We start from the raw sequence: 15,916 nt of genomic DNA on the forward strand, positions 1-15,916 counted from the left end.
TCTCCCTCCCCCAGCAGATCCCTCCCTTTTCCTGCTGGCCTCTCAGTAAAGGATGTGTTCTGGGGAGGGAGAGTGTGCACGAGGGAGAAGAGGAAGGCCGTGAGTAGAATGGATACGTGCCCTCTCTCCTCCACCCTTCTTTCTCCCGCTCCTCCGTCTCCTCCTCCGCAGCAGCAGCAGCAGCAGCAGCAGCAGCAACAGCAGCAGCAGCAGCAGCAGCAGCAGTGCAAGGCGGGAGCCCTTAAGGACAGTCTCCAGGTGGACAGGCGGCCACTCAACTCCAATGTCTGCAGGGGATCAGAGGAATGGTGGCGGCAAACCCGAAGGTAGAGCACATCTTGAGCACACACACACATGCATGCACTCACACACACACACACACACACACAAAACAGCTGCCCGTTGACAGCGTTGCAAAACAGCTAACACCCTTTTCTAGAAAAGTGCGTGTGTCACAAATGAATGAAATCCTGATGTTGGATCACTGAGATGATTATTGACTTCTCCATTTGTTATGAAACTTCATCGGATCAGGATGGCAACTTTTTCACAACCAGTTTGGTTAAGTTGTTGTTTCAAAGCTTTTGGTCACGAGTGAAAGTTTTCTCCATGTTTTTGGAGTCATTGGTCAGTCAGTCGCAGGCACTGGTTGTCTTTTCGTCCCGACTCTGATTGAGACTTTTGATGACTTTGAGTCAACGCGGTTAAAAGTGTGCTTTTCACTGCTCCTATACGTATTAAACAACGAATGAAATTATGTAAAATGTAAAACTCTTAACGAAACACACCCTCCTAAACTTCCTGGTGCGTTTTAGCACCAACTTCTGCGATGCTCCATCTAGTAAGCAGATGAAAATGTCAAAATTATTTAGAGTGTGAGAGCTTGATGAACAGACACCCGGAGAGTGTGCGGGTGTTGTGGTGCGGCGCTGGCAGTGGAACCAGAGGAGCCTCCTTGTTGTCACACTCAGCAGCATGCTGCTATTGTGTAACCGCTGTATTGTCCTCTGTGTCCATGTGTTTTCCTCCATGTCGTTGCAGCACCAGCTTACGTGACACGTTCCTGCCGACTGGGAAATCCGAGGCTCATTGTCTCGCAGAGTTGTTGTCGCTGGCGGTCGAGCAGATTCGGCCTCGGTTTGAAACAGCCTGACGCCTCCCCCTGACTCAGCTCGGGCCCGTTCACAGAGGCATCCAGGAGTTTTACACCCACGGTCGCGATTAAGTGAACTTGCATTCGATCCAAATCTGCGGCAAAACAACCAAACATTGTACCCAGGGGCCGGGGTCATGCCTGTGAATGCACGTGGCCGCCATCAGCAAATTTCTCCGCGTTGAGTCACAAAAAAACGGGCCTGTTATTAGATTAAGCCCCGTTAGAGTGAGCGATAATTGGAGCTCCGTCATGTGATGGCTGACTCACCGATGAGACGTGATATTGTGCTCATCTGACCGCCGGGCCGACAGCAGAGCACCGCCGCACAAGAACATCTCCGTTATTCTGCACAGAAACGTTTTAGCGCCGCAGCGTATCTGATTTCCAGCATCATCAATATCACTGCTGCTGCTGCTGCAGCTGCTGCTGCTGGAAACTGAGTGTGGGCGAGGAGGTAAACAGCTAGAGCGCATCTGAGGACAAAAGACAGATAGATAGATAGATATATAGATAGATAGATAGATAGATAAATATACAATGATGATGATTATTTATTTATTCATTTATTTATTTTGTAGGTGTAGTAGTAGTATTATGAGGGAGAAATGGGGAAAAATGGGCCTTTTTCATTCTTAGTCCATAAATCCTCATTTATGTCAAACTGTAAGACAAGCCTGATGTATTCTTCAGCTCTTCAACTTTCTCTTCATTGTTCCCAGTAACGCAGCTGTGCACGCCTCTTTTGTTTCACTGCATTTATCAGACATGAAGCCCGTGGGTGAGATATGGCCCGAGGTGGGGAGAGCCGAGTGTTTGGCCCGCGGTGCCGCTCTCAAGTGGGCATCAGGTGTTTTCTGTCGCCCTGAGCAGTTGGAGCGCCTGAGCCAGTACAGGAAGAGGGAAAGTCAAAGGACCACCTCCGTGCACACCAGGCTCAAGGTTGGTGTGATGGACAGCAGCGAAGTCTAAACGTGACTCGGCAGCGATGGGACCTCGTTAACCCGCTTTGTGTCTCTGCTGCTCCACCAGACCATGGTGCAGTCGTACCTGGAGGGGGTGGACTGGGGTCTGGAGCAGCTCCGGGGGGCCAGGGCCGAGCTCCAGGAGGTGTCCCATGCCCTGAAGATAGCCGGGCGGGAGTCCACTCAGAGCTGGGAGGGGATGAAGTCTCTGGAGAAGCTGAGGGAGGTGTCAGTCAACCACCAGCAGCTGGTGGCTGCTGTCAGCAACCTGCCTCGGCTGTACTCCGGTAGGAATCTGCACTGTGGACACACCAAAATTAGACATGTTTTTTGAACAACTGGACCTTTTTGTTTTCATTTTGGACCAATGTATCTTAAAAATACATGTCTACACCAATGCAATGGGTTTCACAGTGCTATCATGATTTGATCAAACTTCAAAAGAAAGAGGTATCTACATGTCTAGAAGTACTTCTACAAATATAATATCTATGCAAGTTTTTCTTTTCCTGATGTGCATATACATTATTTTTGGCTGACTCTGTATATCACAGTGAAATTGTCTTCCGTTAAACGATCCCTGCCTCATCAACGTCATTATTATTTTTTTGGCTTTGATGTCATCTTGAACCCGTCCAGCTGCTGTATAGAAGATCACTGGATGATATTGGCTGTTAAAGTCTCCATCCCTCCCTCCCCTGCAGTGCGCAGCATGGTGCTGGAGACTGAGCGCCTGGTGGAGTCCAGGAGGCTCCTGGAGGCTCACGCCCGGCTGATGGACCTGGAGCAGTGGCAGGACGACATTCTGTGGCAGCTTCACGGAACAGCCGGAACAGCACGAAGTCCGCTGAGTGCTGAGGACCAGGAGCTGGTGACCAAGTACTTCTCTGGCGTCGGGAAGCTGGTGGACGCCCTGGGTGAGAGGATGGACGTCTTCGCTCGTTGTACACATTAGTGAAGCGTTTCACGGCATAGCGAGCATTTTGACTTCCTGCTAAAGCAGGATGCTTGTCTGGATGCCTTGGCTCCACCAATTGGTTATTAAAACCAAGAATGTGAGGCTGTTACTGACTGTACTAACTTATGCATTCCATGCAAAACGGTCAAGCAAAGTATAACATAATCCGAGTAGTGTCCCTTTATCGTACTTGAGGGTTTCACACCAATGAGGCAGATCCTCCTTAAACTTTCTCTCACTAGTCCTCTCATGTTATGTATGCTTTGGTGACCTCGCTAAGCAGGACAAGGGGTGTTACTGTGCCAGTGCTGCATATACAGCTGCAGCCTTCAGACCCCAGGTCACCCAGCGGCCGTCTTCTTTGATCTCCTCCCCCCGGGCTGAGACTACTGACCTATTTCATGCTCAGTTTGCCAGTTTTGCAACAGTACTGGAGATGATTTTTGAGATAATCCCTGTTGATCCATCCAGGTAAAGAGCTGTGGGCCGTGGTGAGCAGTGCTCTGGCCTTGGCCCGACAGAACCCTACTCCGTTCGTGTCAGCGGTGAGGATAGTGGAGCGGGAAGAAGCCTTGGATGAAGCTTTGCTGGAGGAGAGGGGAGAGGGTAGAGGCCCCGGCAGACCCCTGCCCCCGGGGAGACCCCGCTGCTGGAGGGAACGCTTCTTTCAGGTTGTCATACAGATTCAGATTCAGATTTAGATTCAGATTCAGAATACTTTATTAGTCCCAGAGGACAGTTAACCTTACAGTCAGTCCTGTCCACAGCAACACGTAAAATAATGTAAGAAACAGTACAACATTTGACATCTCGATCATCCTGTCATTCATTCAAGCAGCCTTATTGCAGACAGGACAATGGGGTTTGCATAGGGGATTGTTTTCCGCACACAAAACAGCTAACCTGAGAGCAAAGCTACTAACGCGTTAGTAAGCACATGATTAGGGTGGCACAATATCTTATCTGCTTTCTGGACCACCTGTTCTTTCCAAAAAGAGCTCAGGTTCTTCGGCTGGACAACAGTGATCTCATACAAGCACCTGCATTGTAAAGTTAAAAATGGCAGTCACCCCTTCTTCCTCTCCTGAGCTCGCCAGTGAACTACGGGGGCCTGCGCACCCAAACCTGGATACCACGTCCACCTTCTTCTTTGTTGGTTTATTTGAGGACCATCAATCAATCTATCCAGTTCTTATAATACATCCATGGATTGTCCACACACGCTGCCTTAGAAATATGGCGGTGCAAGATAACAAATAATTGGGAGCAAGACACTTGCTTGGCGTCGGGTTGTACACATGGCGCTGTCCTCACTCAACGTGTCCCTCCCTCAGGTACTAGAGGAGGCCGTGTCTGCACGGTTCAGAAGTGTGTCCTACCTGCACACCCGAGGACCCGGACTGGCGGGACACCTCTCAGCGCTCCAGCACGCCATCATGACGGACCTGGCCACTGTGCGCCACCTGCTGGAGCACTGCGTCCCCCCGCACTACAGGCTGACGGAGGCCTACCTGAAGGCCAGCCACCGATGTTTACACGCTCACCTGGCACAGGTTCGTTACACAAGACATTTACACTATGGTGGACAAAATTATCAGGACACTTGGCATATCGTATTTCAGTTGCTTTGTTATTTTTTGAGCACAGAGCATCCAACTGCTTATTTTTGCTTTATCAACATTATGAAATGAACCCATGAGTCTTTTAATTTTTAGATCTTTCATGTGTTCTAATATTTTTGCCCACCACCACTGGCTTTTATCCACTTTCAATACATATTAGAAATCTAAGAGGCAATGCTAGAGATAGATGATATTGCTTTCTGAAATGGTGACAACCATGGGCTGCACATGTAAGTGATCAATGTGGCCTAGGTCAGCAGCTGGGACCTGGAGAGTGGGGAAATATTTGCTGTGCTCAACTGGGTTCTCCACATCTACAACGGGTGAGATGCTGACACGTCTTGGTCTTTGCATGTCTAATTGGTGAAATGTGCAGCTGAATTAATGGGCTTGTTTTTAGATGTTGGACGTTATTTACTGTAGGCAGTCAATAAGCTGACAGTATTGATTTGGCAGCCAAGATATGATGGGTCACCCAGAACTGGTGAAACAGGTGGAGAGAGAAGAGCTGAGCCCTCTCATCTCGCCCGAGGGTCTGGAGCAGCTGCAGGGAAAATATGTGCAGAGTGTTCGGGTGAGAATCACAATTGTGTCGTATTTTTTTTACTTCTTTTTTACCCAAAGTTTAAATTGCACACTGATAAAAAAAAAAGAAGACATCTTTGAAAACTTAGCGGATACATAGTTTGTCTAAAACAGTTTTGTTGCTATGACAGAAGAGTGTGTCTGAGTGGATGCACAAAGCCCTGCAGGTGGAGCTCCAGGACTGGCAAAGAGACCAGGAGCCTGACACAGACCACGAGGGCTTCTACCAAACCAGCCTGCCCACCATCATCACACAGGTGTCAAACTTTTGCATGGGATGCCGTAGTCTGTGTTCATAAGTAGCAAGCGTGAAAACACTGCATTCCTTTTTAGCAGCTTGGCAACCTAGAAGTCATTGTTCAGACCCTCATCTGCACTGCGTTACTATTGAAATGTGTGTATATGTGGATCTATCCCCTGACTTTCATGCGCCATGGAAGATGTTGGAGGAGAATGTGCGGGTGGCGCTGATGATAGGGGAATCCCTTCGAGATCAGACTATACAGATGGGACTGTATGAGATGGAGAACCTCCTCAACAGGTGACCGCTCTGGATGAAATGTCTAACACACAACATGTCGACTTGTTTTTTCTGTCTGAGCATCCAATCACCGTTTGTCGTCATCGTCAGGTTTCGGGAAGCTCTGGTGGAGTCTGGGAAGGAGCGTCGCAGGGATCCCGGCAACCACAAACACAAGTTCTACCTCCACTACCTGCTGGCCTCCATCAGCAACTGCATTATCCTCAAGTGAGACATGTGGTGAATTAGCACCAACAAAGTTTATTGTTAAAACAACAGTTTGACCATTTGCCCTAAAAAAGAGTGAAGGCATGACATATTGAAGTCCACTGTCTTCCACGCACTGGGTGCAGAAAGTCCATCGAGAGCCTGCAGCAGCAGCAGTCGCGCCGCTCGGCCGGCCGCTTCTCTCGGACACCTCCCAACCCTCTGGCGGCTCTGGACAGGGCGGTGAGACGGGCGTGTCGCCTGGTCATGGACCAGCTCCTGCTGGACCTTCAGCCTTTTCTCCCCGGCCTGCTGACCCGACCCTGGCTGATCCAGGGAGACCCCACCCCCAAACTCTGCAGCGTTCTGGAGCAACACCTGGAGCTGTACAGCTGTGTCCGACCGCCGTGTCGACAGGTGGGAGCTTTGCTCTCTTTGTGTCCCTGCTGTGAGGTTGTTTGGTTATTTTGTCTTTGCCCTGTCAGTTAAACAGGATGAAATATCATCATTTCTAGGGTTTAAAGGTTAAATGTGTGATATGTGGAGAGTATGAGAAGACACAGTGACATCAAGTGGTTACATTTTAGATTGTAGTGCTCTTTCACTCACTCTCCCTCACGATGAGTTTGCCAGTGAACTACGGTGGCCTGCGCAACCAAACCAGGACACCTTGTTCACCTTCTTCTTCGTTGGTTGATTTGAAGACGGGACCAATATATAACTAATAAATCAGGCCAAAGTTTACACACTGGACCTTCAATTGATGTGTCCTATTGCTATTAAGAGCTACATAAACAACAAAAGAGGCGGCTCTGTGTAACGATTGAAAACCCTTCTCCCTGATGTCCACCACACTTGACTGACTTAAGTGTTGCGTGTGCAGCGTCTGCAGGAGGAGGCCCAGTGGCTGATGGTGGTGGAGTACGTCCGAGCTCTAATGCAGAAGAGGCTGGTGTGCCGCAGTGGTGAGGACCGGAGGCAGCTCGCTCAGCAGATGGTTCAGGACGACCAGCAGTTCAGAGAACTCTTCCAGGGCCTGGTGAGGAGGAGCGGTCTTTAGCTGTCGCAGACACATTGGAAAGGTGTCACTATATTGCGCAGGATGTGTGCAATATATGTGCAATATATGTGCAGCTGTAGCATCATCTGAAAGGTGACATTACAGTCATACAATCTATGCCCTGCGGTAGAATTTGTGGTGATTTGTGAAGAAAGAGTCAAAATAAAAAGTAAAAGCCCAAAGATTCTCATCAGAAGAGTTCATATGACTCATATAGAGGAGGTCCAGGTCTCACTAGTTGGTAATAATCATTAGTGGAAAGAACAAATTAACACGCTTATTCCACCTTCAGTCGAACACGTAACGTGAGTCTCACTGATGTGTCTGCAGGAGGGAGAAGGGTCAGAACCTGAGATCAATCCTCTGGCTTTGCTACCAGTCCTGGCTGAGTTTGTTCGACTCAAAGACCCCGGCATGCTCATCCTGGAGGTTTCTGGACTTGCAGCCAAATACCCCGACATCAGGTAACCCTGCTGCATTGTACATTAGTTTGGTCATATAGCTTATTAAATCTAAAAATACCAAAAAAAAGAAAAAGGAAAAAAAAAAACTGCATTTTGTCATTTGGCCAGCAGGGGCCGCCAAAATGGTTGCCAAAAGACTGAAAAGTACTGTCAGTATGTAAAGGAGGACAACATCGCTTATGTGGGCTCTAACGTCCATTTTGTTTGATTTGGTCTAATTTTGAGTAAACAGTGTTCATAGAGTTGTGAGTATCACTACGTTGTGTAGCCAAGGCTTACTTAAAAAAAAAAAAAAAACCTGAATGAATTTTAAAAAATCTAACCTTCACCATCACAGTGGGTTCATCAAACTGTCTGTTCATCTGCCTCCTTAGTGAAGAGCATGTGCTTGTGCTGCTGGACATCCGTGGTGATGTGTCCAGGGACATCAGGTTTGCAGTGTTGGACTTGCTGGAGCAGAGCGCCCCTGCGCTGCCCTGCGGGTACCGACCCATCTTCACTGACATCCTGGTACCGCCCCCCACCATGGCCTTCTGTCTGCCCACTGCTAAGTGTGCGTGACAGGAAATGAAACAGCAGCCGGAACTCAGATTTTCATTCGGGAGACAATGTTCACAGGAAGAACTTGGGGGTCTTACAGGGACGTGCAACCCTCAGCAGTATAACGTTAAAATGACTTTTTCAGTAAGATCTCTCTCTACAGTGTTAGATTGGAAGTTAACTCACCCTACATTGTAACTGAGATGTGAGCTGCAGACTTGCTGGTCCAGGTTTTTCAGCTAGCACATATTAGCTTGGGAAAGGGCTTCCTATATACAGTGCAAGTCAGGATTGAAAGACTGTGTACTCCATATATCCAAAAGAAATGTTTGAGCTGCTAATTCATTCATTTGAAATGATCTGCTTTAATTAACTTGATCCCGTGTCTTATTTCAATTTCATCTTGTCCAGTTGTTGATATTGGATGTTTTGTAAGTCTAATTTTAAGGTATTTATTGTATTTATATTTACATTTTGAGTATTTTCTTTTCAAATGTGTTTTTTGTTATTTTAAAGTGTATTTCACTTTCTTGACTTAATGTTAAACTCTTACGTGCATGTTAAAAGGTTGCATAAATGCTGATATAAAAAAGTTTTAAATAAATAGACATGATTATTCTCATTAGTGTTGTTGTGTTGTTCTTGTTTGTCAGACAAAATCACGACTTCATATGGTAAATGTAATACACTATAGGTTTATTATCCCCATTCAAAAAAAATACACACAATAATTAGTATTAGGTCGGCGAACTGTAACACATCTTATTGTCTTAATGTGAAATTAGCGTATTTTGTCACAATAAAACCACTAGCGTGTCAACACACTTCTCTGGATCGGCCGCTGGAGTGCTCGTCACGTGACCCGGCAGCCTGTGACGTCATCAGAAAGATGGCTGCCTCCTCTGAAGTAACGCTGCTCCCTTGAACCGACTCACCGTTACACTTTCCGCACAGTTTCCTCGCACTGTAGCAGCGGATATTCAGCAACACGCCTCGCCAGAGTGTCGATGCGCCTTCGGCTGACATGAAGACCTTCTGCGGCAGAGCCAACCCGACCACGGGAGCTCTGGACTGGGTGGAGGAGAGTGAGGAGTATGACTACCACCAGGAGATAGCCAGGTAGCCGCTAGCGCAGCATCACATGTTCTACTGTTTACACCCCGCTGATGGTGGAGTCAAGCTTTCTTTTCTCTTTTCATTCAAATTCCAACCCTATGGGGAACAGACTGGCGACAGTGTCTAGAAGTATACATAACTTACTAAATTGTCATTTGTACAGCTGCAACTTTGCAAGACTTTTGTACATTTTTTATTTATTTATTTATTTATTTTAAATAACGATCTTTATCTGTAGGTAATGTCTTGTTTAGGTAGTCGCACTTAAAAACAACAACAACAAAAAAAAAGTGCTCCTACAATCTTAACACTACTGCATCCATTTAATAAGACTTTGATGTTTTCCAGGTCCTGTTATGCAGACATGCTTCATGACCATGACAGGGTAAGTCATCGTTTAAGCCAGTGTTTAAGTCACGGCACTTTTTTACAGTGGAAAAAAAAAAATCCCATGCCACACCACCAACCAAAAATATTATAAAATGACACTTTTCAGCCTAATAACGACAATATAGTCTCTTAATTTAATTATATTCACTCAGTGTGAAACCTTGGCCTGTTCAGATGCACCCACAGCTGATATCCTGAGAGGAATTGAGGGAGGAAAATTGGCTCAAGTCCCCTTTGAAGCACTCGAAAATTGATTGTTATTATTATTATTATTATTTTTAGACCATTTAAGTGAAATTGGATATTTCTGTTCACGGTACACTAGAGTGCCGCGGTACCCACAGTAGTTGAAAAACACCGCTTTAGGCACATCAATCTTCTTTGAGTTCTTTAAAACTAGTCTCAAAACAATGTCATTTCAAAGAACATCCAGGTAAAGACAACGCCAGCATCATTACGTGTTGTCAGAGAGGTTTTCATGTGTCTCGGTGTGTGTTCAGCCAAGTGTGTCACTGCTCTAACCTCCAGAATGAGAAGTATTACCAGGGCATCCGGGCGGCTGTGGCCAGGGTGAAGTCTCGCGGTGAGAAGGTCATCGTCCTGGACATCGGGACAGGAACTGGCCTGCTGTCCATGATGGCTCTCACCGCTGGTGCCGACTTCTGCTATGCTGTGGAGGTACAGAATCGTACCAGTCACACCTATAATCATACCAGTCAGTTATGTCATGGGGTCATATTGATATGCACAGTATTTTCAGTGAAGAGAAGTCACTTCTGTGCGATAACAACAATGTCTCAGAAGATCCTTAAGAAAATAAGGTTCATGAAGTTGCACATAGAGGATGAGTCTTCATCTATGTCCAACCCACTGTACAGCACTATTATGACGAGTTCCGCCTGTGATCTGCTTGTGTGTCTTGTCTCTGCATATACACAGTAAAACTCAACATTATTATTTCCTGCCAGCGTTGTTTCACAGTGTTTGTGTTTAGACTGTCATAAAACTACTGTATGTTTCCATGCATAGACATTAGTTGTTAAATACTATGATCACATTTGTGCCTCTAGTAGAAGATAAAAGAACAACAGCAGCTTTGTGTTGAGCAACAAGAGTGGCAGAGCCGCAAGCCGCTGCCTGGAACTCCGGTCTGGGAGGAGACCGCAAAGTGCTTGTTCACTTTGCAAGCTTGTAAGCAGCCATTAGCTTTGGGTGGAGTCGCGAGGATGGTGCATTCGGACTGGGCAGGAAAGTGGGGCAGGACAGGAAGCTGTTGTCGTCAGCAGGTACCAGGCATTGTCTTAGTGTTTGCTTTGTGTCCGCAGGTCTTCAAGCCCATGGCTGAGGCGGCCGGCTGCATCGTGAAGAGAAACGGCTTCTCCGACAAGATCAAGATCATTAACAAACACTCCACTGAAGTCACCGTGGGGCCAGGTCAGAGGTCATCCCACTGGAAACACATTTCGTTTTTGTGGGGCCCCCAGGGGTCCTTGCCCCCCACTTTTAAAACCACTGCGCTCTATCAGTATGTGTAGCCTTGTGTCGGCTGATGTTTAAATACGTGTTGTTGTCATCGACTCCAGATGGCGACATGCAGACGAGGGCCAACATTCTGATCACGGAGCTGTTTGACACGGAGCTGATCGGAGAAGGAGCCCTGCCGAGCTACCAACACGCTCACCAAAACCTGGTCACGGTGTGTGTGTGTGTGTGTGTGTGTGTGTGTGTGTGTGTGTGTGTGTGTGTGTGTGTGTGTGTGTGTGTGTGTGTGTGTGTGTGTGTGTGTGTGTGTGTGTGTGTGTGAATACACGTTTGAATTCATTACGATTGGACGAGGCTGATTTTCTTCCCCAGTGGGCACCGGTGGTACTGCAGCAAAAAAAAATCCCATGGGCCTAAAAAGCATTTTTCCCATAGACCACAATACAAAAATAAACGCCTTTAAAACGGGTGACAGGACGACTGTGACCTGAAACGTGTTTCATAGCAAATCTTTCTATTGTAGATTTTTCAGTTCTGGTCTTTTTAGTCGTTAAAAAAAATGATAAAGGCCAGAAAATCAGCAGAAAATAGTTTTATTCCCAGCGTGACGTCACAGCGTTGTCTCTCTTCCATCCTGCAGGCGGGCTGCGAGGCGGTGCCCCACCGCGCCACCGTCTACGCCCAGCTGGTGGAGTCAGAGCTGCTGTGGAGCTGGGCCCAGCTGCAGCCGCTGCAGGTGGGGGGGTCCCGCCTGGCCCCGCCCCCGGACGTGGCCCTCTGCGCCGGGGCTCACGCCGTGTGCGACGTGCAGCTGAGCCAGGTGTCCCCTCAGAGCTTCACCCCGCTGGGGCCTCTCTGCACCATGTTCAGGTACGGAGAGAAGAGCCCCCCCACCTTCCCCGCATCTCAGTTGACCTTCATCTTTATTGATTTTCATATCTTGCCCTCCAGCGTTGATTTCAGCAAACCGGTCAGCAGCGCTTTCCAGTCCCACACCTCTGGGTTTGTGGCCCGGTCGGGCGGTCGGGCCCAGGTGGTCCTGTCCTGGTGGGACATCGAGATGGACCCCAGCGGAAGCATCGTGTGCAGCATGGCTCCCAGCTGGACGTACACAGAGCCAGAGACGGCCCCGGTGAGTTCGGAGATAGAAACGGACGGACGTGGAGCCCGACGCTCCTCCGGCTGATCGCTGTGTGCGCTGTGCTGTTTCAGTGGCGGGACCACTGGATGCAGAGTGTGTACTTCCTGCCGCAGGAGCGCAGGGTGTCGGAGGGGGAGGAGCTCAGCCTGACCGTCTGCCACGACGACTACAGTCTGTGGTACAGCGTGCAGTCTTGCAGGTATCGACCTAATCGTCGTCTTCTGCTGCAGCAGTGGAGCACTTGTTTTGTTTTGTCCCTCGTGATGCAAAATTCCACTTCTAAGCTCAGTCATCGACCGCAGAAATGAGAAGAGTCCATCTTTTCTTTGATCGTTTTGTCTTTTTGCAAGTACTAGCACACACTTTAGGACGAGTGTGTCAAAACTCCATTCCAGGTGGTCATGGTAAAGCTCAAGTCTGTCATATTCTGAGATTTTTAAGAAGAAACAGTTTAGACAGTTGACAGTTTAGATTGCAGCGCTCTTTCGCTCAGCCTCCCTCTGCCGAGCTTGCCAGTGAACTGCGGTGGCCTGCAAGCACAAACCTGAATACCTGGTCCACCTCCTTCTTCGTTCATGTATTTGAGGAATGCGAGCATTCACCCTGAATACAAAACCCACTTTCAAATGCAGGCCAGGCGGCTGGATTGTCCACACCGGGCAGAAATATTATTTCTAATATATTATATTATATATAAAAAGGATTTGAAAATAATGAAAAGAAGAAGAAGAAAAGATCTGATGGTGGGTGAAGGGCTGTTTTTAACCGTTTTGAGAAAAAAAAAAACAAAACCCACTAGTACAGAGCCTAAAATGAAGCAACACAGAAGACAAACATCAGTATTAATGTTTTTCAATGTGTGTGTTGATGCTGTGTCAGTCACCAGGCGGTGCTGGCCCCTCCTGGCCGGCCGTGCTGCACCTGCCAGGCCCACCTGGTCTGGACACGGCCGCGCTTCGGCGAACTCAACGACAGGCGGCGCACGGAGAGCTTCGTCAGCGCCCTGCGCAGCGTGAGTGCTGTTGGCCCGAGCAGAGTCAGTGTGTAGCGGCTCACCGCCGCGGCGCAGCACTCCGACTAACAGCTGTGTCAACCCCAGGTGCTGCGGGACGACAGTGTGTGTCTCAGTGTCAGCGATGGAAGCCTGCTGCCCGTGTTCGCTCACATGCTCGGGGCCAGAAAGGTATTATTTGCACTCGCTGTGCTTTGACAGGGCTGTATTTCAACCAAACAAAACACTGTCTGACTTCATTCATTGAGCTTTTTTTTTCTTGTTCCTGTTCCAGGTTTATGGTTTGGAAAACTCCAGAATGTCCAAACAGCTTATTGAGCAGGTGAATGAAACACATTGACATCATTTTAATCGCCAGCTGAAATCAGCAAAAAAAAAGAAAAAAATGAAAATGCAAACACAATCTCGTCAAAGGGATTCAAACTGTCATATTTTTTCCCTGCAGCTTTTGGAAGCCAACTCGATGAAGGGAGGTGTGGAGCTGCTGGAGGTCAGGCCTGAGCAGCTGAGCAGCGCTGACTTGGGAGACCAGCAGGTTCAGAACGTTGGATAATTACATCAGCAGCACCAAGATGCTTCACAGCAGTTTCACTCTGAAACAAACTATTAAGGCCATTGACGAGTGATTGGCAAGATAGGTGCTTCATAAATAAGCAAATGTTAGTCAGTGATTAATATTAAAAGAAAAAAGAAAAAATATCATAGAATGAAATTCAAGAAAATATTTTGTCTTAAATTTTTTCTAGAGGCAAAAAAATACTTAAAACAGCCTGAGATTCACTGAAGTGTCCATTCTATGATAGTTATGTGTGAGACGGTGTGGTAGAATGTAAAATTGAAAAATCAACATACCACAGTACAGTATGATGATTTTTTTTTTCCCCCCAGATCTCCGTGCTGATGGGTGAGCCGTACTTCAGCACCAGCCTCCTGCCCTGGCACTCTTTGTTCTTCTGGTACTGTCGCACGGCACTGGCTGGCCTTCTGCAGCCCAACGCCACCATCCTGCCCTGCTCGGCCTCGCTGCACATGGTGGCCGTAGAGTTCCAGGTCGGTCGCTTTGGTTGTCTCGTTTATATTTCATTCTTTAGATGATTTCTAAAGATATTTCCATCCATGGACAACTGCAATATCTTGCCGAAGATCTAAAACTCTGCTCTCGTTGGTCAGGACTTGTGGAGGATACGAGCACCGTGTGGAACATGTGAGGGCTTTGACGTCACACCCATGGACGACATGGTCCAGGTGACCCTTCTTGTACAATAACTTTTCATACTATACAGCTGCTTCCAACATCAGATAACTCCACAATTCTTCAATTCTAAATATCATTTTTCATCCAAATATCTTTCATTTCTTACACCAAATATTCTTGTTCATGTTCCTCCAACCCGTCCCACCAGCGCTCTTTGGACTTCCGTGAGTCTCGCGAGGCGGAGCCGCACCCGCTGTGGGAGTACCCCTGCCGGGCCCTGAGCCCGTCCGCAGCCGTCATGACCTTTGACTTCACACAGTGCCTCCCCCAGCAGCCAATCAGCAGTCAGGGCTCGCTGCCTCTCACCAGGTAACGCAGTGCTTTCAGTGGTCTGTACTGCCACAGTGAGAGCAGTGGTAATGCTCTTGACTGTGAAAAGTCACGCCCGTACTCAATGTCTTCTTGCAGGGCCGGCCGGTGTCATGGTGTTGCACTGTGGATGGAGTATAATCTGACGGACGACGTCACTGTGAGCGCAGGTTTGACAGGAGCAGTCGGTGAGCAGGTGAGTCACTTTTCATAGCTTCAAATCTCTAATGTTGTCTCTTACTCCTCAAACTCTGGAAATAGGCTTGCAGAAATAATATCGCTATTGTTTGTGATTCGACCAGAGAAGTGGTACAATATGAAATCATTCCCTTCACAAATTACATCGTGGATGAGCATCGTTGATAATTGAGTCGTTCAATCTTACAAATTTACAGAATAAAACGGCTTTCTTCATTCATCTTTGAAAAGGTTCTTAAATTTACCTCCTGCTTCAGAATACCGGGCTGTCTAACAGAGTTGCTGTACTGTTGCAGGGTGAGTGCAAGTGGACTCGACACAGGAAGCAGGGTGTGTATCTTCTCCGCTCGCCGTGGGAGAACTCGGCTGACGGCAGAGCAGCCATGTCCTACAGCTTCACCTTTGATCCACGTTCAGGGGACATCAAGATGGACTTCAGCGTCCAGGCGGAGTAACCAAGAGGGGCAAACGTGTCTCCTGGTGCCTTGTACTTCACCTCAGTGATAACATTGCCTTTTCATGTGAAACACTTATTTCTTTTGGCAACTACAGGGTTGTTGCTGTCATTTAACCAGACCTCACAAGAGTTCAGTGGACATTATTGGCAATTACAGTCATTTTATCTTTCTCGGTCTAATTAAAGGAAGTCATCCAACAACACAGTCAGCATAAAATCACCCTGGCAGGCTCACGGCTTCGTTCCTCAGTCTTCTCTCCTCCTGTCAGACTTTAAAGAGCAAAGTTGTCAAAGCAGACTTGTCATGTTTCTGATTCAGGTTGAGCTTTTCAAACTTCAGAAAGATGGTTAAAGACTATTGGAACTGTGCTGTTGTCATGTTTGTCCCAATATAATAAGAAAAATTAGAGACCTTTGTAGATCTTTGACATTTTTACACATGACTGTAAGAGTTATTGTGGAGCAAAATAAACTCTAGTGTC

The 15,916-nt window shown here is 47.4% G+C and overlaps 2 protein-coding genes across 6 annotated transcripts; both read left to right on the forward strand.

Annotated features, from left to right (window-relative positions):
- Nucleotides 1-45: 45 nt before the first annotated feature.
- On the forward strand, nucleotides 46-8,696 carry exoc3l1 (exocyst complex component 3-like 1). Of its 5 annotated transcripts, XM_076042736.1 has the most exons (15): nucleotides 46-326; nucleotides 1,920-2,095; nucleotides 2,186-2,405; nucleotides 2,823-3,035; nucleotides 3,548-3,747; nucleotides 4,411-4,629; nucleotides 4,951-5,021; nucleotides 5,155-5,272; nucleotides 5,415-5,540; nucleotides 5,724-5,824; nucleotides 5,915-6,031; nucleotides 6,157-6,427; nucleotides 6,894-7,049; nucleotides 7,401-7,534; nucleotides 7,909-8,696. In XM_076042736.1, the coding sequence occupies exons 1-15, from the start codon at nucleotides 284-286 to the stop codon at nucleotides 8,093-8,095; spliced, it is 2,352 nt and encodes a 783-aa protein (XP_075898851.1). In that variant the 5' UTR covers nucleotides 46-283; the 3' UTR covers nucleotides 8,096-8,696. The 5 variants fall into 5 exon arrangements, with proteins under 5 accessions (XP_075898851.1, XP_075898852.1, XP_075898854.1 ...); XM_076042737.1 differs by lacking the exon at nucleotides 5,415-5,540; XM_076042739.1 differs by lacking the exons at nucleotides 1,920-2,095; nucleotides 2,186-2,405.
- A 260-nt stretch (nucleotides 8,697-8,956) lies between these two features.
- Nucleotides 8,957-15,548, forward strand: prmt7 (protein arginine methyltransferase 7). Its single transcript, XM_076042803.1, has 17 exons — nucleotides 8,957-9,193; nucleotides 9,539-9,575; nucleotides 10,109-10,258; nucleotides 10,906-11,014; nucleotides 11,164-11,276; nucleotides 11,703-11,932; nucleotides 12,014-12,194; nucleotides 12,275-12,402; nucleotides 13,083-13,215; nucleotides 13,303-13,386; nucleotides 13,490-13,537; nucleotides 13,661-13,750; nucleotides 14,104-14,265; nucleotides 14,386-14,460; nucleotides 14,619-14,779; nucleotides 14,879-14,975; nucleotides 15,274-15,548. The coding sequence occupies exons 1-17, from the start codon at nucleotides 9,099-9,101 to the stop codon at nucleotides 15,430-15,432; spliced, it is 2,052 nt and encodes a 683-aa protein (XP_075898918.1). The 5' UTR covers nucleotides 8,957-9,098; the 3' UTR covers nucleotides 15,433-15,548.
- Nucleotides 15,549-15,916: the final 368 nt, after the last annotated feature.

The sequence above is a fragment of the Nelusetta ayraudi genome, unplaced genomic scaffold (genome assembly GCF_046127955.1).
Source record: "Nelusetta ayraudi isolate G7.1 ecotype Tasmania unplaced genomic scaffold, CSIRO-AGI_Nayr_v1 ptg000071l, whole genome shotgun sequence".
NCBI classification, from domain to species: Eukaryota; Metazoa; Chordata; class Actinopteri; order Tetraodontiformes; family Monacanthidae; genus Nelusetta; species Nelusetta ayraudi.